General features: G+C 39.8%; 1 protein-coding gene across 2 annotated transcripts in view; it reads right to left on the reverse strand.

The window, feature by feature from the left end:
* The window catches only part of LOC113057424 (slit homolog 1 protein-like), a 60,106-nt gene extending 41,840 nt beyond the window's left edge, over nucleotides 1-18,266 (reverse strand). The window contains exons 1-4 of one of the 2 annotated variants that reach the window (XM_026224830.1): nucleotides 17,857-18,266; nucleotides 11,114-11,185; nucleotides 10,535-10,606; nucleotides 9,810-9,881 (exon numbers count right to left, since the gene is read on the reverse strand). In XM_026224830.1, coding sequence (XP_026080615.1) covers nucleotides 9,810-9,881; nucleotides 10,535-10,606; nucleotides 11,114-11,185; nucleotides 17,857-18,041 — 401 coding nt within the window. In that variant the 5' untranslated portion in view covers nucleotides 18,042-18,266. Of the gene's footprint in view, nucleotides 1-1,741; nucleotides 1,837-9,809; nucleotides 9,882-10,534; nucleotides 10,607-11,113; nucleotides 11,186-17,856 lie in introns of those variants that run through there. The other variant, XM_026224831.1, reaches the window with a different exon arrangement.
* Nucleotides 18,267-22,472: the final 4,206 nt, after the last annotated feature.

The raw sequence follows: 22,472 nt of genomic DNA on the forward strand, positions 1-22,472 counted from the left end.
ATCTCTGGTATGATTAAAGGTGGTATTAAATGCTAAAAAAACAACACCATTAATGGTTTTTACACGTTCACATTCTCTTAACTATTTGTAACCAAATTCCTTGACGCGTCTGTGTGTGGTGGCTCTTGACGCATTGACCCCAGCTTCAGTCCATTCCTTGTGAAGTTTTCTAAAATTCTTGAATCCAGCTTGCTTGACAATTCCTCATAAGGCTGTGGTTCTCTCGATTGGATGTGCATCTGTTTCTTCCAAACTTTTTAGTTCCACTCAACTTTCTGTTAACATGCTTGGATACAGCACTCTGTGAACAGCCAGCTTCTTTGGCAATTAATTTTTGTGACTTACACTCCTTGTGAAGGGTGTAGATTGTCATAGAGACCATTTTGAAGGATCAGGAAACCTTTGCAGGTGTTTTTAGTTGATTAGCTGATTGGCATGTCACCATATTCTAATTTGTTGAGATGGTAAATTGTTTTTTTTTTTTTTTTTTTTTTTTAAATGTGAGCCAAAATTATCACAATTAAAGGAACCAAAGACTTAAACTACTTCAGTCTGTGTGCATTGAATTTATTTAATACATGAGTTTCACAATTTAAGTTGAATTAGTGAAATGAATGAACTTTTCCTCAACATTTTAATTTATTGAGAAGCACCTGTATACAGTGTTTTACAGATGTGCAGGTTTAAATAAGGTAACCGTGCTACACATGCAAGAGAGTAAAACCAGCTCTAGGAGAATGACTGCAGAAGAAAGGAGTTGTTGAGAGGGGTTAAAGATGAGTCAGGGAGTGAGAGGACAACAAACTGCTCTGGAATGCCTTTGTGTCGCTTGGCTAATATTTGCTCATGGATTTGGCTTTTTCCTCTTTAGCTTTCAATGTTTGCAAAGGCAAATGAAAGGGCAACAAGGCAATGGGTTACCGAGCAGCATGGGATCAGTAAAATTGAATAATTGGAGGGTAGACGTGGTGACATTTTGAGAATGTGTTTGTCATCCTTGATGACCTACTCTCATTAACACGCACACACACGAATACACACACACATATACAAACACACACACACACAAGCATATGAAGGCTTACAGGTTAATGCACAAACACACACTTCACAGACTCTTTGTTTCTCTATGCTTTTGAACTGTTAATGGTGCCCACGCTGTACTGCTTTCTGAATATGAATTAGGCTGTTCTATGGCGAAAATGGTCAAATCCAGTGCGAGATGGATGGGGTGTGAAGTACATTTCAGACAATAGAAGGTGCCATTAGTGAAAAAGCAGAAATAACAGCTTTCGATCACTACTAAACTGAAAACCACCATACAATTACATAAAACGTCAATGATAATGCAATCCCTTCATGCAAGCTCTGCTTCCTACAGAGCAAAGCTGAGTGTCTGGATAGCATCAGACAAACAGTCACATGATATACACCATCAAGGCCTTTCACTAACGGCTTTAACAGTCTCAATTTGAATTCAAATGTAGCCAATTTAGTTTGTGTAAGCCAGACATGTATCAGCCCTAGCATGACAGCAACATTCACAATTCTATTTTGTCATTTGGTAGTTGTGTCACACTGAAATTCCTCCACCTATTACTCCAAACAGTCTAAATATTTAAAGACTCTCTTTTCTGTGTAATTAATAACACTGAAGCATGCTGGGTGTTTGATCAAGGTTAAGACTGTAAAGACTTTCAGAGAAGTGGAAGTGGAACATTAGGCAGAAGGAGCAACTTACCCTCATGTCCTTGTCCTCTCTTTAACACTTCAGAAGTAGGGCAGAATCGCTGATGTTTACACAGGGGAGGCTGCAGTGAAATGGTCATTACTGAGCACACTCCTAAATATGCAATGACTCATACAGAGACTTTTTTAATAATTGTGATGCCAGTGATGTCTCTACTTGGTTTCCTACTTATTTGGATTTATGAGGCGAGTGCCACAGTGTAAAACAAAGAACTTCAACAGTGGGACGAGGAAAAAAAGAGATCAATAATTCTTGTGTAAAATCACCTCAAATTCTATGATTTCTCCAGCATCCATGGATGCAGCCCTAGATTAGCCATTCTCAAAGCAAATCTAGAGAGAGCTGCTCTCATTTCCAAATGCAATTTATTTATTAACAGATGCTTCATCCGCCTCTCAGGGTAGATGAGCGACAGAAACTCCAAAAACCACGTTGCCACTGTGACTCCACTTCTCTGAAAGTCACTTACGTTTGCATATCAATGATATGTTTTTTTCTTCCTTTGCAGTCAGTAGTTGGCCAGAATATACTGATAGGAACGGTTCAGCCAAAAATGAAATTGTTTCATCATTTATTCACCTTCACATTATTCCAAACCCATGAGACTTTCATTCATCTTCAGATCACAAATGAAGATATTTAATATTCTCTAATCGTTTTTGTCCATAATTAGAATTCTAGGCAATCAACATTTTCAAGCTTCAAAAAGAGATTTGAAAGTCTTCAGAAGAGACAATCTTTTTATATGAGGAACAAATTTAATTACAGGTTTTATTCACATTTAAACAGTGATCAACACACTTACATCAACCTCGTCCAATATGGGAAACAGAAGTGCAAACATATATACCAACAAGGTTTGCTTTCATGTGTCAAACAAGAACGGCTGAGTTTCCCGCTGGTTTTTACTAATCATCTGATGCATATCATGCATTAACTGGAAAGCATTTTCTCAATCTAGTAAATCTAGTAATCTAATTAACTGGCTTCTGAGAGCATTTGGTGTGCACTAAGGGCACATAGGGGGCACTTCTGGGCATTGATCTGAAATCCAAAGTGACTAGATTGTGTGGACTGAACCAGGATGTGAACGCTAGTGGAAGCATGTGAATGCACATCAAAGTTCACTATGTGATACAGTACAAAAATCATGCTTATAAGGTACCAGTTAGATATAGTGAGTGTTTTGAGGATGAAATAATTATTGCATTTTCTCAAGTTAGACAGGTTAGTCATACTGTAGGAGTTAGCTGCTCTTGACCAAATTTAGCTGCAGTTTAATCAGATCATTGTTTAAAAATGATTTGCCTGAATTAAACAGTTGACGCAGATATTAAAACATGGCTGCAGCAATAAACAAGATCTACACTGATATTTATTAACACACATTTAAGCAAAAAAATCATTATAAAAATTTAACAAGGCAAACAAGGGTCATATACTGCATGGTATCCCCCAAGGTTTTGTTCTAGGCCTCCAATTTTTTCACTCTGAGAAACATTATGGTATGAGACCGCACTACTACACATATTACACAAAAACACATATCAACATACTGTATCTGGCTTAAGGCTAGTTAGCAAGTCTAAGAAAACGATACTGACTGTAACCATCTGTACAATATGTCCATAAAAGTCATTTATTCTGACCTGGTTTGTGCACATAAGTAACATCTGTAGAAGAGCTTGATTTTACGGAGGGAGTAACTCAAAGAGCATATTTTCTGCACATAATGGAGTAGAATTTGAAACCTCTCCACTGTAATACTTTGATGGCAGGATGTTTTTCTGGATCACACATTTTTGTAATAAATCCAAAACGAATGGAGCAGCCATTCACAGACCAACATATTCCACACAGATGTCAAACTGTTCACACATTGGATTTAAAAATACAAATTACAGTTAAAAGAGTATGATAATGTTTTGGCATGAACAAAACATAAAAAAAATTCTAAGCCACTTACTGATCTCACATGAACCTCAAGACTGAGTGAAACACAAGACTCAAATCTTCCTGATTCCTCTGTGTTTTCTCTCTTTTGTCATGTTCAAGTTAAGTTATTTTATTATTAAACTCTGATGCGTCTGATATTAAAAGCTGATGCATGAACCGGAAAACTTATCGCTAAATAAAATACAGCATTATCCAAACATCATATTTGTGAATTGACAGTTACAACAGCTGGATTTCCCAAAACACTAAGCTGAATGTTACACAAATGTAAGTAGCACATAATTGCTGTGGAACATTTCCCAAAACCACTGTAATCGAAGTAGCATGAAAAGTGTTTTTCCAAGAAATTTCCAAGAGCCTTGGAGCACAATGGAGTGCAATGCCATTATATGCAACCTAAACGCATCTCTCACACTGTTTACGAGAGACAAATGGACACTTCTTAAACATTATCGATGCATTTTGATCATTGAAATGCATTTGTGTATTATTTCAGAAAATAAAACGTGTATGAAAAAAACTGCTAATTAAAACAACACTTGCTCCGCGGTGCTTTCTTTTCTTTTTTTTTTACAATGGAGATTCTTAAATCTGCTCATTAAGTGAATGAACTAAGGCCAAATCATGTTTATAAAGGCTTCTATAGTTGTGCTCCTTTGGTTGCACACATACAGAAGAGAGAATCTGCTGTAGTGATGTGATATTTATTGACACTAGAGAAACTTTGTTTTTTGTTTTTATAAATAGTTTATTTTGAGGTCTAAGCGTTTTGTACTTACAACAGCTCCAGTCTAGTTTTGGAGGAAACAGGCAATGAAAGATCTGAGCTGTGCTTATGAAGTCCACAATCAAGATCCACAGTCTGTGCTTAAAGAGACTTCTTCTGGACTTCTTCAGTCACATGTGTAGCTCCATCCATTGATTGTGGTGGTCTAACCAATCTTGTGCCAGCGCTGTGAGTCTCTCTTTCCAAGTGTTCATAATTAGGGCCGTGAAGGATGCGAGAGAGGGAAGAACGCTCTAGTAAATGGCAGAGGAGTTTCAGGACATGCCAGGGCCCATTGTGCTGACCAAAAATCAGACATGCAGGTCCCTGATCTCCTTGGTGGCATTGCAAGGCCTATCGCTTGGAGACCAAGAACAATGGCAGCCTGGGAAAGCCCATGGCGCGAGTAAAGACCAGTCTCTTTGGCTTAGACAAGAGGTGACACAGCCCTGACTTAGAAACACAGGCTCTTGCGTATCTCCGGATTCTCCTCATTTCTCCAGCTGCTTCTGTACACACAGTCTTCTGCTAACATCTAGGCTATTTCATAACCTTCTCGTGAAATTTGTCATTTCCTTTCACTCTTCTAACAAAACACTTGCTTAGCAATTCATTTTCTCATTTCACACTTTTCTAGAAACGTGAAAGCATATAAAACTCTATACAAGAGTAGCTGATGTTTGGAAAGCTGACTTAATGAAAGCAAAATGCTTAAAAGAAACGTTAAACAGTTAGAAGACCTTAAACGTATATAATCTTAAACCAAAAATAAATAAATAAATAAATAAACAATAATTATAGAGGTCACTACCAGGGTTTGTTTGCTGCTTCTTTCATGGACAGCTTACCTGATTTCATTCAGAAAAGTCATATCGTTATTGTTTTATTATTGTTTGTTAATAGTTGGTAAGAATCTAATTCAAAGCATGGTACAATTAAACAGGGAAGATGTATGCAGATGAAGATGGAAAAATTATCTTTATGAAAATTGTACTTATGACAGAGAAAATATCCAAAGGTATACTTAACTTTTAAATAATAATCAATGTATGAACTGCTTTCCAATAAACTAAGTAACAAAAGCAAAGCATGAAAAGCCTAGAATGTGCATTTTATATTTTATACTGTTATGTTTTTATGTTTATCTTGAAACTATATGGCCAATATAGTTTTAAACAGAATTGAACTATATAGAAATATATTTAACAGGTGAGAAATTAATAATGGCACAGATGTGTGCTTTTGGGAACTAAAGCTGGGAATAAGAAACTGGTTATTGGATGCTAGAGCTGCTCCGGAAAGCATTAATAAATGCTGTAAAAGTATTGTTTAATTGCAAGCCAACTAATGTAACTGTCAAGTGAAAGCAGTTACAGTAGCTGGAGAACTCCTTTTGTGAGCATCCTTTACCTGGCAGGGACAAAAGCACAGGAGTTTGAGCCATTTTTTCATTCAATTTACATTTTATTTTGGGCATTATTACCACATTAAATATCTTTGAATAATCTGGGAAGAAAAGCCCTAAACACAATAAATAAAAACCTTAATTTGGGATAAATGACACGTTTTGTATCAGTTAAATATTTAGTACATAATACTTTATTACATAATCTTGATTATAAATGGTTTTATAAAAACAAATTCACCAAAACTCAACCCACTACATTTTGATACGAGGCTAAATAAAGCAAATTTCCACTAATTCAATTGTGATTGATTAATGATATTTAGTGATTGTTCACAGATTTCATTACATACTCACGTGGCATGACATGACAGTCTGGTTAAACCCTCCAGAAGGAAGATTGATTATAGTATGCTCTGTAATATTAAATGACATTCATGTAGTAAAGTGAAACGGGAGCACTTTGTGTAAACCACAGCATTACTTCATTTGTCCTCTCCTGGCATGGTCTCAGTTCATTTCTCCATAAATCCTTGAGCTGATGTCCAGTATGTGCTAGATCATCAACACTTTAAATACAGCTTTTAAAAAAAGTGTCCTCCCAAAATCTGTTTTTAGAACAATAAAGCCATGATTTGAGATTTGTTAAGAGAGTTGTAATCAAACCCTTCTGTGCCCACTCCCACACCACAGATGAACCACACAAGTCCACACGCTAATGTGTAAAACAGAGACGTGTACTGTGCTCCGCGGAAGGATTGATTTTAATAATTGGACGCCTGCCACAGTTTCATCCAAAGCACTACACCGATTTCTCCCATCGAGTCTCAGCCAAGAATCGCTCTCTCTACCTTTAGGATCTTGCATCACAGAAAATCACAATATTTGGATGAAACAGATTTGGAACAATAGCATCCGTTCTTCAATTACTGCCATGTGTGCTCCGCTTAAAGGCAAAGTCGAGGCCACTGCTTTCCCGTCTGACTGGGCCATGAACAAGGGAACAGTCATTCCAGCAGCCGGGGAAAGTTCACCTGCATTCACTGCCAGCCTCTTCAGAAACACAGCAATCAGCAGAATCACACCAGACACAGTGAGCAACCATGAAAGACCTTAACAACCATGTCTTTGACTTCAAAACCACGTCCACACACATGCCAAAAAAGACTCATTGTTGGTGTTGTTGCATGTGACGGTGCCATTGTACGTGGCTCTGTGTGGTCTGAGCTCAAGCCCGGACAGGGTGACTTCCTGTCCAGTGTTACATGAAGCAAGCTGAACAAAGTCTGAGTTTCACAGTAGTTGAACTGCTAACATTAAGACTAACGTTCTGGCAAATCCTTCTAGTAACATTGATAGAACATTTACTCAAAGTTTTCTGCTCTTTAATAATGCTCTCAAAATGTTACTCAAAAACACTCATGGAATACATTTTTTCCTGAAACCCTCTAGCTGAACATTTGTCTGTACATTACATTTAAAATTTTCAAAAGTAACTTTGCATACTGATAATAATAATAATAAATAAAACAGAATGTTCCCTTATCATTCGCATAACTAAGAAGAAACATTTCTGAAACATTTGTTAAAATATATGGACATATTGTGGCTTCTGCAGTCAAGAGCCGATCACATGAAACATGAACAGCGACGGTTTGATTCACTTCTCACAAGAAGAGACGGAGCAATTCTCTTCTCTGCTGAAGATCAAGTCAAGTCTTCCTCATGTACAAACATACAGAGAATCCCTCGGTGCAAACAGAGAACACTAACAGTACAGCCTAAGAGATTATTGCAAAATTATGATGAATTTATGCATTTACAAGGCATTAAAAACACTGCTGCTGCTGCCGTCATCAAACACGTGCAGACAAGAATATATGTACATGGCACAATTTAAGAAATCTTTCCCATGAATTAAGAATCTGTTCCCTTTTTCTATTAATTCATTCCCTTATATATATATATATATATATATATATATATATATATATATATATATATAATTTTTTTCCCCCAGCTGTCATGTAAGGGGTCTGTAAGTTTGAGAAAAATCTGAATAAGAAAGTAAATCAACTGAATTTATTTAATAATTTAGTTCACAAAGTACATATAAAAAAACATGGAAGGTATCAATTTCAAATGCTTTAGATGCTCCAAAGCTTTAATTAATATGTACATATTTATATTATTTTGAAATAAAAATTTGATTTCAATTCAGACATCAAAACATAATATAATATTGACTCAAAACAATCCAGTTTTTGGGCTGATGGAGGAGAACAGCAGGACACGGAGCCGTTTTCTTTTCCCCCGTGTCGTTTCGCTGAATAAAGATGTCTGCCCTGACAACATTTCCAGATCGCTTACAGTTTTTACAGAGAAACTGTTGTAATGACTTATACATGTCATATCCCTCCATCATTTGTGTCAGTGTGTGTTGAACAGGGCACCCGAGGGAGGCTCACACACACACACACACACACACACACACACACACACACACACGTCACTCCTGCTGATGCTCTTCAGTCTCAATCTTTCACAGAGCCTCTCCTGTCATCAATAATGGATGACAGCGAAATATAGATTCTCTTGTACATACATGGAGAATTCTGTCTGTGTTTGTCCTCTTTTCATCTCTCTCTCCCTGTTGTTGGTTTCCACGTCCCACTCGCTCTGAATATTTCAGCGTGTTTTTTTTTTTAAAGATGTCTCTCAAATGGGTCTGTGGAGTCTCTCACTAGCTGCGTAAATCATTAAAATACAGCAACAACATAAAGATCCACCTTGAAAGAACAGGAACAAAGAGTAACAGACGGCGCAGTCTAAAAATCAAGATCTTTCACTGGAGAAGCTGTTTCTGATAACTACACAAACTCTATCGCAGATCTAAATGGATCAGTGGACTGCAATGAAGACACAACTAATATCACAGTAAAATATGACAACTTCCTCCAACTTAGAAGGTCCACCTACTTAATTTTATTAAATAAACCTAAAAGTTATCATGGTTTGAAATCCCATTTAGATTAAGTCAAACATGTTTGCTATGTGTCTTACACGCATGAGCTCATGTTTCTATAAGAGGTATTTCTACACCAAAAAGGGGTCACTTCAGAATTCAGTGAAGGGATATACAGTATATACTGTATGTATATATATAACCTTTATAAGTGCAAATTCATACATTTACTTAACAAATGCAATTTGAATAATAAGACACTGTAGGGTGGCTGTTACCAGTCAAATGAATCTTTGCACTGCAGAAGTGGCACAGAAGCTGCATCTGAAGTGGCATTTAGACGTATATACACAGACTGTTTAATGCAGCTCAGAGATGCCATGAATGCATTTACACTGCAGTTACAATTGCCTGCTATTTCAGAAATGGACTGCTGAACTAAAACCAAAGCCATCCAAATCATGCACATCAAGAACAAAATACTCATTGCCTTAGTTAATGTCAATGTCATGTGAACACTCATCACTAGAGGAAAACAACAGAAAAAAAATGACACATGAACTATTCACTTTAAATGGTCATGAGGAATCGAAACATGATGTACTATAAAGCTTCAGGACTCAAAAAGCAAGCTGTAGAAATGTTTCATTATCTGAAACTGCCTGCCACATCAGCAATTGAATGTTAAACATCTAGTTTAACACCATGGCCTCTATCGCTCATCCACTGCGGCATCAGAGACAGAATAAAGAGACGACAGCAGAACAAATGCTATTCCAACACAACAACAGATCATTAAGAGCTGTTCACAAAGCGTGTGTTCTGTCTCAGCAAGCATGAACTGAACAGACTTTTCTGACAGCTGCTAGAAATTCATAAAGTTTATCTTTGAGCGTTATGAATGATCAGTTCATCATAAGAATGACTTTAAAAACTCTCCAGAAAAGTGCAGATGTCAGGGACTCACAGTCTGGACAGAGCGGCGTTCTTCTGAAACAGGAGCTCTGGAAGCTGGTGAAGCTGGTTTCTGTTCAGACGTCTTTGAGAAAAGAAGAAACAAACACAGTGACAGACTGAGCAAACACAAGACAACAGACATCTCCGTGTGATTAGCAAAGCCATGATTAGCACACAAAACAGCTGATTCAGGCCTCGTGAGGAGGCGCCTCTGGAGGCTGAACCGCGAAACTAAACCTGTAGTAACTAAGAAGATGCTTTAGATAATGACAGCAAACCTCCGAAAATATCTCAAAGAATGCTGGTCTGCAAAGTTTGCAGATTTTATATTCTTACAATATTATTATTGAGTGTGTGTGTATGCTAACTGTGCCCAGAAATCCACTTTAAATGTAAAGTAAGGTCACCTAATATAAAACGGGACCCGTTTTTGTAATGGAAGAAGTGTTTGCTCTTGAATAAAGTCCACTTCTTCTGTCTATCAGCAATTATCAGTGTCAAAATGATTGAGACAATCTATCAAAGAAGACAGGCTTTACTGAATTCTCAATGTGATGCCTAATGATGAAAAAGTGTGAGGTAAGACGAAGGCTATGGCTGATTTGTTTTACATGAATGCACACGATTTAATGAATTTAAAATATGACATAGAATTGACATATAAGACATATTTGTCTAAAATATTTAATAATGAGATTTATATCCTGCAAGTGTGTTTTTTCAGTGAACACTCACAGTCTCTCCAGCTCTCTCATGTCATCAAACGCGCCGCGCTCCACCGTCCCGATCTGGTTCTCCATCAGCTGCCTGTTCAGAGAGAGGACAGAGATTTGAGGAACACAGATGCTGCTTGTGAACTACAGAAGAGGAGTTCTGTGAGCTTTGTGCGGCTTTAGGCCTGTCTCACACTGAAACAACTTTATAAAATGCTTATAGGATGTTGAGCTGAGAAACAAACTTGGTTCATCATGCACATAATATGTGGAGGAAAAGCCCATTTACATCCAAGAGAACCAAAGACTTGGGTAGCTATAAGCTGCTTAATTGCAAAATATAGTGCTGATAAATAGTTTCATGGTGCATTTTCAATGTGATTTAGTGAAGTAACAGGGTCCATGCCTGTGCTTTCATTGCACCCACACAAGCGCGGTGAAGAGAGCTCCCTTGGAAAGACATTTGGGACAAGAGTCAGGATAGCTGTCTGCCCTAACAGAGCTTATACCTTCACAAGAAGTGTCAGTCCATCAAAACACCATACAATGCTTTTGCAACAAGAAATAAAGAAAGTGAAATGTGACATATAGAGCAACTTACAAAACTCGCAGATACTTGAGTCCAGAAAAGTCATTTCTGTTGATGCGTGTGAGATTGTTTCCATTTAGTTCCCTAAAAAAATGAAACATATTGTCAATACAGGTATGCATATTACATTCATGCTCAACAGCACATACATACACTCTAACAGTACAAGAATCACTGGATATTAATACATAAATACATAAAGAATAAATATGATTTCATCTCTTAAGACAATTGATCAAATAATGTGCAATGAGTTGGAATTGGCTGAATAACACAGAACAGTTCAGAATATTATTATATATACAGTTTGCAGCTGCAAAATACTGCGTGGGTTCTTTGCAAATGTCTGCTCATTATTGAAAACATGTGTTTCTTTTTTTTGTTGTAACCTCTTCCTCAATCACTGAGAGAAACACACACTCGCACAAATCTCCCATGAATACTGGACACAAAGTCATGCACTTTCTCTTGTTTCTAATGACCGCTCGTGGGAGTGCAGCGAAACAGAGATGGAGAGATCGCAGACAGATGTATGCACAGGTGCTCAGACACAGAAATAATGGACTGCTATTCGTCAGATCTCATTGTTTCAGAGTTCAGCCTTTCTGACTTCTATTTAAGAGCTGGAGGCAACTGTACTGAAGAGAAGACTTCACAAACTGACTTTACAGTGGACATGGACAAGAACTGTCTCATATATCAGACTGCAAAGAACCAATCAACATGCCTAAACTTTGTGACAGTCAAGACTCCAGAAGATCAGAAGAAGGGTTTTGTTTCTCAATCCTTCAAGTCTCATCCAAAGTCTCCACCATCATTCCAGTCCCAAAGAAGCCGTCTCCATCCTGCTTCATTGACTACCGTCCAGTTGCACTTACCCCTATTCTCATGAAGTGCTTTGAACGGCTAGTCATACACCACATCAAGTCTGCCCTCCACCCCTCCCTGGACCCCTTCCAGTTTGCATATGTGGCAAGCCATTGTCGGGGGGGGGGGGGGGGGGGGGGGGGGTTACCAAAAGTGGATGTACATCGACTACGCCACCCGGAATATACCGGGACATAACAGCCCTACGAAAGGACACACAGGTTTGTGGCCAAATGCCAGGGTGAGCATGGAGACATAGTCAGTATAAAAAATTTGCAATTTATTTATACACAGTTAAAATGGTGCAAACATTGGGTGTACAATATAAAACATGCCTAATACACAAGTCTACCAGTTACAAAATGACCAGAAGGAGAAAAATGACCAGCGGGGGCCTTTTGGATTTTCACCTCACATCATACACCAAACAACACAATTGTGAAAGCAATACAATTGGCCAAACACCACACTACTCCAAGTGGACACACTAAAAGTATAAACCCCCCGCTTTAAAAGACATTCCTATCACAACAAGAGTTAAACAGTTACACAACAAACACTAAAAACAAAGCAGCAGTGCAGTCATACTGATGTACATTCATCTTCAACCAATGTACTGGAAACCCCTGGATGTGTAGTTACTCCGAGAGAGAATTCCAATGTAGCAAAACGCATGGTCGCTTACCACACGAGACCACGGCTGCTAGCATGCTGAAAAAGGCCTACTTGCTACAACACAACAGGGAGATGCAACAAACCCTATCCTTTGTCCATGACTTTCCAAAATGATCTAGTACCAAGGATGTTGCATCCTGGGTAATCAAACCATTCCCTTTTTAATAGGATCAATCCCACCACTGATAAGTTCATTGGATTTAAACAATTTTAACCAATGACAAAGGAGTAGGAACACTGATAGGTTCCCAGGCTGGCATGACAACAACCAATCATACCTGGGCTATACCTTACCCTGCTACACATATTAGTCCAACCACTCGACCGATGATGCCATCTCCACTGCCGTCCACTCAGCACTCACACATCTAGAGGAAAAGGACTCATACGTCAGAATGGTGTTCATTGACTTCAGTTCAGCATTCAACACAATCATCCCTCAACAGCTCATTTACAAACTGGTCCAGCTGGGGCTCAACACTTCACTGTGCAACTGGCTGTTGGACTTTCTGACTGAAAGACCTCAGGCAGTACGGGTCGGCAGCAACACATCCAGCACAATCACACTGAACACTGGGGCCCCCCAAGGATGTGTGCTGAGCCCCCTCCTCTTCACTCTGCTGACTCACGACTGCACACCGTCACACTCCAACTCCAACCTCTTCATTAAGTTTGCAGATGACACGACTGTGGTGGGTCTCATTAGCAACAAAGATGAGACAAACTACAGGAGGGAGGTGAGCCACCTGGCCGGGTGGTGCAGTGACAACAATCTCTCTCTGAACGTGTAGAAGATGAAGGAGATTGTTGTTGACTTTAGTAGAGCACACACTCAGCACGCTCCTCTGACCATCAACGGTGTGACTGTGGAGAGAGTGAGCAGCACCAAATTCCTGGGTGTGCACATCACAGAGGACCTCTCCTGGACTGAAAACACAGCAGCACTGGCCAAGAATCACACTGGCCAAATCACAGCAGCGTCTCTATTTCCTCCGCAAACTGAGAAGAGCCAGAGCCCCACCCCCCATCATGTACACCTTCTACAGAGGCACAATCGAGAGCATCCTGACGAGCTGCATCACTGTGTGGTTTGGCGCCTGCAACGCGTCCTGCCGAAAGACTCTGCAACGCATAGTGAGAGCGGCTGAGAACATTATTGGTGTCTCTCTCCCCTTCCTCCAGGACATTTATGGAACCCGTCTCACCCCCAGGTGATCCCACTCACCCATCACACAGCTTCTTCAGTCTGCTGCCATCAGGGAGGAGACTGCGGAGTCTCCAGGCCAGGACCAGCAGACTGAAGGACAGCTTCATCCACCAGGCTGTCAGGAAGCTGAACTCACTCACTAACTTGCCCCCCCCCCCCTTTTCCCCATGCAACATTGAACTCTGAACCGCAGTCCTTTACTTCACTGGTTTGCACTCTGTCTGCCATGTGTCTTGTGCTGCTTTACTTATCTTTCTTTTTACATGACCTATTTGTATAGTTGTACTTTATATTTTATTATCTGTATTTAATGTTCTGCTGTTAATGTTATCTGTGTGCACCGGGGATCTGATAGTAACACAATTTCAATTCGCTGTATGTATGTGCTGTACATGTGGAAGAATTGACAATAAAGCAGACTTGACCTTAAACTTGACCTTGAAAGTAGACGAGATCTCTCACTGACCAGATCACATCCTAACAATCCATACATTACAATATGTATTTAATAAGAGATTTACGATGATAAGACGACTGTTGTAATGTAAAGTATGTACTGGATATAATAATAATTTAATACCTTGAACATTTGCTGGTTAACTTGTACAACTTGTAATAATGTTAAACAACATTTTACATTGAAATAATTGAAAAACACATTCAATAATCAGAAGTCTGTGTTGGCTAACATGCTAAATCACATGTACACTAGCTATAATTTAACTGTAGTGTGCAATTTGATATTACATATATTTAATTAAATGTATATTTAATGTATTATACCGCAAATTCATTACAAATCTGTAATTAAAACATCCAGGTCATGCAAGTTTCAATTAAAATTGCATTAAAATGTATGCTTTATAATACAAAAGCTTTAACTTATGTATATATTAACCATAACTGAAATTTCGAGTTGTACTAAGTCCCCACTTATAACATCAATGTTATCAAGTGTTCAAAAATTGTCCAAAAAAGTATTTTTCATTAGTTCCACTCAAATATAGTGTTTTAAAACGTGTCTTTTAAAAAGTGTGCTAAAGTATACATCTTTTTCGCAAGAACAATGGTTCATATTTCATACTTCATTCACAGAAACCTGTGCCAAGTTAAGTTGAGTTCACTTGTAAGGTCTAACGAGCAAGATTTAGCTCACTTGATGTTGCAATGTAAAATCTCTTTTCAGAAAAAAACCAATAAATAAACTCTGAAGTTATGCGCTATACGAATGTGAAACTTCAACCATATGTGCTTAGCATAAATGAACCCTTCTCACTGCGTACGTTCAGTGAAGATTTCTACCCAAGAAGGGTTTGTTATCTAAAGACGAGCAGCTTAAATGACTAGCATTACATAGCTAGTACTTTATCTTACGTTAGCTGTTATCTTAAGTATGCCTGTGAAATCATCTGTGACTTTGATAACTTTGTCAGTCTCCTGTCCTGCAGAGATTTACATTTCACAGCCACGCTAAAGGTCTCAACTCTCATTTATTCATAAAGCCCTTTAAAACTACAATGAAGACCAAAGTGCTGGACAGAAAGAAAGAAAGAAAGAAAGAAAGACTGATTTGAAAACTGAAATTAACCATTTTAATTTACAATACCCAAAATAGTGCACACTTTCTTTTTTTGTTTTTTGCCAAATTTCTGTTGTGAATCAGGTTGATTCTTTTGAACTCTCTCTTAAAAAATGTGACTACTGGTTCTCAATGAATGTAAACCTTAAAGGAATGCATGCAAGTCATCCAGCTCAGTCGATTATGCTCTAATGAACACAGTCCCTGTCTGAGTAAAACATAAAGCGCTCCAGACCACTAAAACCTGACTGTGATTTGAGTTTAAAGACAGACTCTACTACTGGCAAAGAGCCACAACCATTTCTGCCATAACACAGTGGAGCGGGGGGAGCAACTGCTCATTATCCAGCTAATGAATTAAAAGAGAGAGAGAGAGAGAGAGAGAGAGAGAGAGAGAAACACATTTGACAAAGCCTTTGATGCTCTAACACAGACACGGCTTGGAGGGCCAGCTTTAACAATTGTACTTTTAGCATACAGTACTAAAGTTGGAACAACTAATTTTGTGTTTAATGCACTTTAATTGTGCAGAAGCAGTCCAACTAAAGATATACTGAAGTATATTTGATTGAGCTAAAGAGGAACTATTGCAGGTTTAAATATCTTGCATTTAAAGACCAATATTATTAAACGATTACAAAAACCTCATCAGTAGTGACATTAAAACACATGTTAGGCTTAATTTTAAGAAAAGCAGTACTCCAAGTATAGTCAAGTGATATGTTTATTAGTATGTTTTGAACCATACTTATTAGGAAATACATGTATTTTAAACTAACATGCCAGTTTTTCCCCACTAGACAGAGCTCTTGATCATACATGACTGCCATCACAAACACCTACATTCACGAGCTGATCTTACACTGGTTATGAGATTCATCAGCAGCAGTCCACTCTCAAGACAATCAGTAAGCAGTCGGTAGAGAGCTCACAGGGACATCTGTCCTGCATTCCTGAGCAGATCAGAGCTGTGTTTAAACAGAATACTCAATCAGATCTCTCACTCTCTCACTGATCTCAGGCACACCAGCTTCCCAAGTGTGTAGAAATAGATGCGCTAGCAGAGATAAAATAAGAAGGGTCGAGTCTCTGGACGTCTGGAAATGAATTGGAAAGGACTGAGATTATTCATTTAAAGAGCAGAGAGACTTGTGCGTCTCGCAGAGCATGAAAAAATCTGTCTACATTAAACTCATAAGCTGGCTGAAAGCTCAGAAAACCCAGAGAGAGCACAAGGGGGCGTTTACTTTTGCACGCACAACCTGTGTGAGCACACCTATACTACTCATTGTCTGGCACTGGCATACATTTACATCAGCCACATTCCCAGGCAGAGAGCCAGAACATGTTTGTGTGGTGATCTGAGCATGTCTGAAGTGGTCTGAACTGCAGGTTAATGGGGAAACCTTGTGGGGTGAGGAGAAGCGGGTGATTTTCACACTTTCTGAACACATTACAGAATCCATCAAACACATCCAAAGGGGTGGTGTCTGATAAAAACACCCCATGACAGGTGCAAATTGAATTGTTTTGTTGATCCTCCCCCCAGCTATCAGCTTCTCCAGACTGATGTGGACACGGACGGCCGTTCCTGCCCTGTGAAAGTGCTTCAGACGCTCTGTATCAGTCCATCCCTCGAGTTACATCCAATCATGCCTGTCTGCAATGTACAGCACTTGATAAGCATAAAGCAAAAACGATCTTCACTTCCACACAATGAGCCACTGAAGTCTGACCAGACGCTCATGATGTAGTTCACTGTATACTATATCATTTCAAATCCCAATTCCTTCAAATATCACAATGGTTCCAGTACTTCTCTGACATGTAGAATTCATCTGATATTTCCTCATAACTATTTCAAGAGACATTTTTACTGAACCTCAGCGGGAAAAGCCTCCTTCAGTCAATATTTCATCCCAAATATGTGACTCTGGACAACATTTTTCTTTTATGCCAAAAATTATTAGGATATTAAGTAAAGATCATGTTCCAAACATATATTTAGTAAATTTCCTACCATAAATATATAAAAACTTAGTTTTTAAATTAGTAATATGCATTGCTAAGAGTTTAATTTGGACAACTTTAAAGATGATTTAAACAATATTTCGATTTTTTTGCACCCTCAGATTCCAGATTTTCAAATAGTTGTATCTCAGACAAATATTGTCCTCCTAACAAGCTTATTTATTGAGCTTTCAGATGATGTATAAATCTCCCCTTCTGATGGTTTTGTGCTGCAGGGTCACACACCGGTTCTCAGCAGCTGAAAGAGTGAGAGGAAGTTTCCCGCAGCGTGTGTCACATCTGATCGTACCTGTGCCTCATTCAGCTTTTGTTCTCATTCAGTTCCTCTTGGTGATGATGCAGACACCCCCCACACACGTGCACACACATGCAGAAGGATGTAAAGAGTCTACTCACAGCCGCTCTGTGTTTCGGGGGATGTTCCCGGGCATGGTTTTGAGCCCCAGCCCGTGGCAGTCCACTGTGGTGCCGCTGCAAGTGCAGAGCGCAGGGCACGCCGCGGCAGCCTTACACAGCAGCAGAACCTGGATACACACCTCCACCAGTCTGCCTACAGAGAGCCCTCCTCTCGCACGCATCATCTTGAGAAGCGTGTGCCCAGGCTAGCTAGGAGAGAAGAAAAAAGCAGCTCCTGTGCTCTCACTTTGTGCTCAAACTCTCCTTCTCCTCTTCTTGGAGGAGTTGCTTTGCCGCTTCTTCTCCCGCCTCACTGCTCTGCTCAGCAGCGCTCTGCCGTCTGCTTGAAGAAAGGGGGATACGGAACAGCACAGGAACAAAAAATCTTACACACACACACACACCCACACGGCAGTAATTCATCACAAGCATCTACAAACAGCAGTTCCCGGACTCCTCCCACCCAGCCCTGTTCTCCCCCACCCCTCGCTCAGGCTCGCACATGGCACCCGCAGCGTCCTCAGGCCAAGTCCACTGCCCATACCCCCTCCCCAAAAGAGCAGTGTGTAATCATGTTTTGGGATGGGGGAAGGTTACAAATGCAGAGAGCAAAATGACAGGGCCTTTGTGGAAAGCATGGAGGAGGACTTTTTTTTTGTCACTTGACTTCTTCAATGAAAAACAAAGCTTTGCTCAAGTTTGAAGGAGATCTTGTGAGTGTAACAAATTCATAACAACTGAAATGTGCCATCGGAAACAGAACCCCTGTTTGTTCGGACAGTCATTTTTCTGCATCGAATGATGACATAAATGTTGATTGTCTTGATATTACACTTTGGTGTTATTTCCTTTTCGGGAAGTTTAAAAGAATGAATGCAATGGGATCAAGCTATGTTGTGTTGACTTGCAGCAATAGATCTGTGGAATGCAAGGCATTGTCAGCATCCAGCATTTTATTGCTGTGCTCATACTGTTCCAGCAAAAGGTCTAATTGTGGATAAATCAAAGCCCTAATGAAAACACGACTTCAAAAATCAATAAAAGTCCCTGTGGCAAGATATATAAAACATTCAAAATTGACATAAGAAAGTGATATCTCCAAGCATTAAGCATGCATTTCAATCATAATTTAATTGGGCTTTATTGGTGCTCTTGTGTGTCAGATTCAAATAAATTGTTATATTAATGCAAAGAACATAACGTGATGAATCAGCATTATGACAGACTGGGCCTCCCCGTCATGTTTTATATCTGTCCAGTGTAAAGTGTCAGCAACACTAACAATAAGCATGTGTCCATCTTAATGAAAGGTTTTTCTGGACAAAAGAACATGCTGAAAAGACTTCACACATCTGATTACTTCACACACATTCCTCCACTCCTCCCCCTTGTGGCTAAAATTGAACAATCATTTAGCCAAAGTTTCTTACAGTTGTTGGTTACATGCATTTCTTTATACTGACTGCAGCACTTCACAAAAACTCGGCTAGACATTTATTTAAATGACATAGACCTAATTTAATTTCCAAAAATGCACTCAAACCACCAAAACATCTTTTCTACCACTGAATATCCCATTAACAATAAGACTGAATATTTGTTGCAAATGTCCTTTGCAAAAAAGGATTGATAAGGTCCTTCACAATGAAAGAAAACTGACCAATGACACCAGATTTTACTGATGCTGCACAATGCCAAGACAGAAGAGGAACAGGAAATTGCCCCAAAATAATGTATAAAATATCTGCAGACCCATGCTTTTGCTCTTCCTGTTATTCTTTCATTTAAAATGTACATTCAAAAAACCTAACCTTTAATTGAAGTAAAATATATATAAATAATATAAAAATCTAGTGCTGTCAAATGATTAATCACATCCAAAATAAAAGTTTTTGTTTACATAATATAATATATGCATGTGTACTTTGTATATTTATAATATATATATATTTCAGAAAATGACATTTATAACATAAATTATCATACTATAATTACAGACATGTAGTGCATGTAAATATTTTAAAAATATATACCATGTGTATGTATGCATATTTATTTAATACATATACACAGAAGACACACATATATTATGCAAACAAAAACGTTTATTTAATCATTTGACAGCACTAAAAAAAATCTTACATTTGTTTTTTTCTCAAATGTACAGCATATACAACAATAATTAGTACCCCTTCATTTAATACTATGTGTCTTCTACACTACACATTAATCTTTAAGAACATATGACAAGGGATCTGATGCTACGTTCACACCGCAGGCAAATGTGGTCCAAATCTGATTTGAGACTCAGATCTGTTTTTCTGACAGTGTGAACAGAATAAATCCCATGGAATCTGATCTTCTCAATTCTGATCTGTGCCACTTTGTCTACGTTCACACTGTGATTCTGGAAACCCTGTTTGTATCATTGTTTTGCGCATGCGGCACAGATGAGAACCACAATCTGTTCACATTTTACATCTGATATTGGACATTTAACTGTTAACCTTCACCCACCATCAACAGTTCCTGACTTCAGTGGGCTACACACACAATTTTGTGGTCTTTGGAAAGAAGAGCCTTGGGTTTTACTGTCAATCATCCAGAGTTGATAATGATCAAAAATATATAGTTAATTATTTGTGCGAAAAGCACTGGCTTGCTTAGTTGTGTTACGATCAGAACCCAGAGAAATGCAGGAGACAAGAGATCCAAACGCAGTGTGGGTTTATTTGGGTAATCCAAATCCAGGATCCAACATGCAGGGGTCAAAACCAAAATCCATCCAAACAAACAAATAAACAGAGATCTGTTTAGGTCTGGTTAGGTAAGTCTGAAACAGAGAACATTAACAAGTTAAGGGTGGCCTCCGTGGCCACGACAGTATCATTCGAGCGCTCAGAGAGTTTGGCTGAGACGTGACGAGGCTCTGGAAGTTCCACAGAGACGAGAAGAGGCTCTGGTAGTTCAGCAGAGATGTGGAGAAGCTCCGGTAGTTCAGCAGAGACATGGACAGGCTCTGGTAGTTCAGCAGAGACGTGGAGAGGCTCTGGTAGTTCAGCAGAGACGTGGAGAGGCTCTGGTCGTTCAGCAGAGACGTGGAGAGGCTCCGGTAGTTCAGCAGAGACGTGGAGAGGCTCTGGTCGTTCAGCAGAGACGTGGAGAGGCTCCGGTAGTTCAGCAGAGACGTGGAGAGGCTCTGGTAGTTCAGCAAAGACGTGGAGAGGCTCTGGTAGTTAGCAGAGACGTGGACAGGCTCTGGTAGTTCAGCAGAGACATGGAGAGGCTCTGGTAGTTCAGCAGAGACGTGGAGAGCCTCTGGTAGTTCAGCAGAGATGTGGAGAAGCTCCGGTAGTTCAGCAGAGACATGGACAGGCTCTGGTAGTTCAGCAGAGACGTGGAGAGGCTCTGGTAGTTCAGCAGAGACGTGGAGAGGCTCTGGTAGTTCAGCAGAGACGTGGACAGGCTCTGGTAGTTCAGCAGAGACATGGACAGGCTCTGGTAGTTCAGCAGAGACGTGGAGAGGCTCTGGTAGTTCAGAAGAGACGTGGAGAGACTCTGGTAGTTCAGCAAAGACGTGGAGAGCCTCTGGTACATCCGTGGTGTTTAAACTGGATTCATGAAGATCATTGGTGACTTGACTCTGCTCATGAAGATCATTGGTGACCTGACTCTCCTCATGAAGATCAATGGTGACTTTCCTTTGCCCATGAAGATAGTCAGTGACTTGACTCTGCTCATGAAGATCAATGGTGACTTGCATTTGTTCATGAAGATCAGTGGTGACTGGACTTTGCCCATGAAAAGCAATGGTGACTTGCCTCTGCCCATGAGTGTCAATGGTGACTTGACTTGACTCTGGAGTGTCAACGGTGACTAGCCCTGACTCTGGAGGGTCAACGGTGACTTGACCCGACTCTGGAGGGTCAACGGTGACTTGACCCGACTCTGGAGGGTCAACGGGAACCTGACTCGACTCTGGAGTGTCCACTGTGGCTGTCATCTTGTGCCATGACTCTGGGCTTGCGGCCATCATGTGCTGTGGCGCTGGGCTTGCATCGTGGCGCTGGGCTGGCGACCACCTTGTGCTGTGGCACTGGGCTGGCGGTCCTCCTGTTTGTAGACCCCGGTCTAGAATCGGCCAGATAGGTGTGGCTGGGGTATTCCACGGACACCGAAGTTGTAAAGAGAATACAAACCCCCAGAAATTATAAGCGTCCAACTGCTCCATTTCATTTCGAGGAACTGGGTCATCCAGCCCGGTGTTGAAAGTGTCCTTTAGGGCCGCATCATTATATCCCATAACCTCAGCTAGGTCCAGAACATTTGCGCCATAGCACCCACCTCAATCACCCCTTGGTGGAGGGGGTGTCAATTTGACGTATCGTGCCCTTCGTTCCACCATACTGGCTGGGGAACGGATATGAAGTCCCACACCGCTGGATCTTGACATGGATGGAGTCCTTCTGTTACGATCGGAAGCCAGAGAAACACAGGAGACAAGAGATCCAAACGCAGTGTGGGTTTATTTGGGTAATCCAACTCAGAATCCAACATGCAGGGGTCAAAACCAAAATCCATCCAAACAAGCAAACAAATAAACAGGAAAAGGAATA

Source organism: Carassius auratus, chromosome 38 (assembly GCF_003368295.1).
Source record: "Carassius auratus strain Wakin chromosome 38, ASM336829v1, whole genome shotgun sequence".
Lineage (NCBI taxonomy): Eukaryota > Metazoa > Chordata > Actinopteri > Cypriniformes > Cyprinidae > Carassius > Carassius auratus.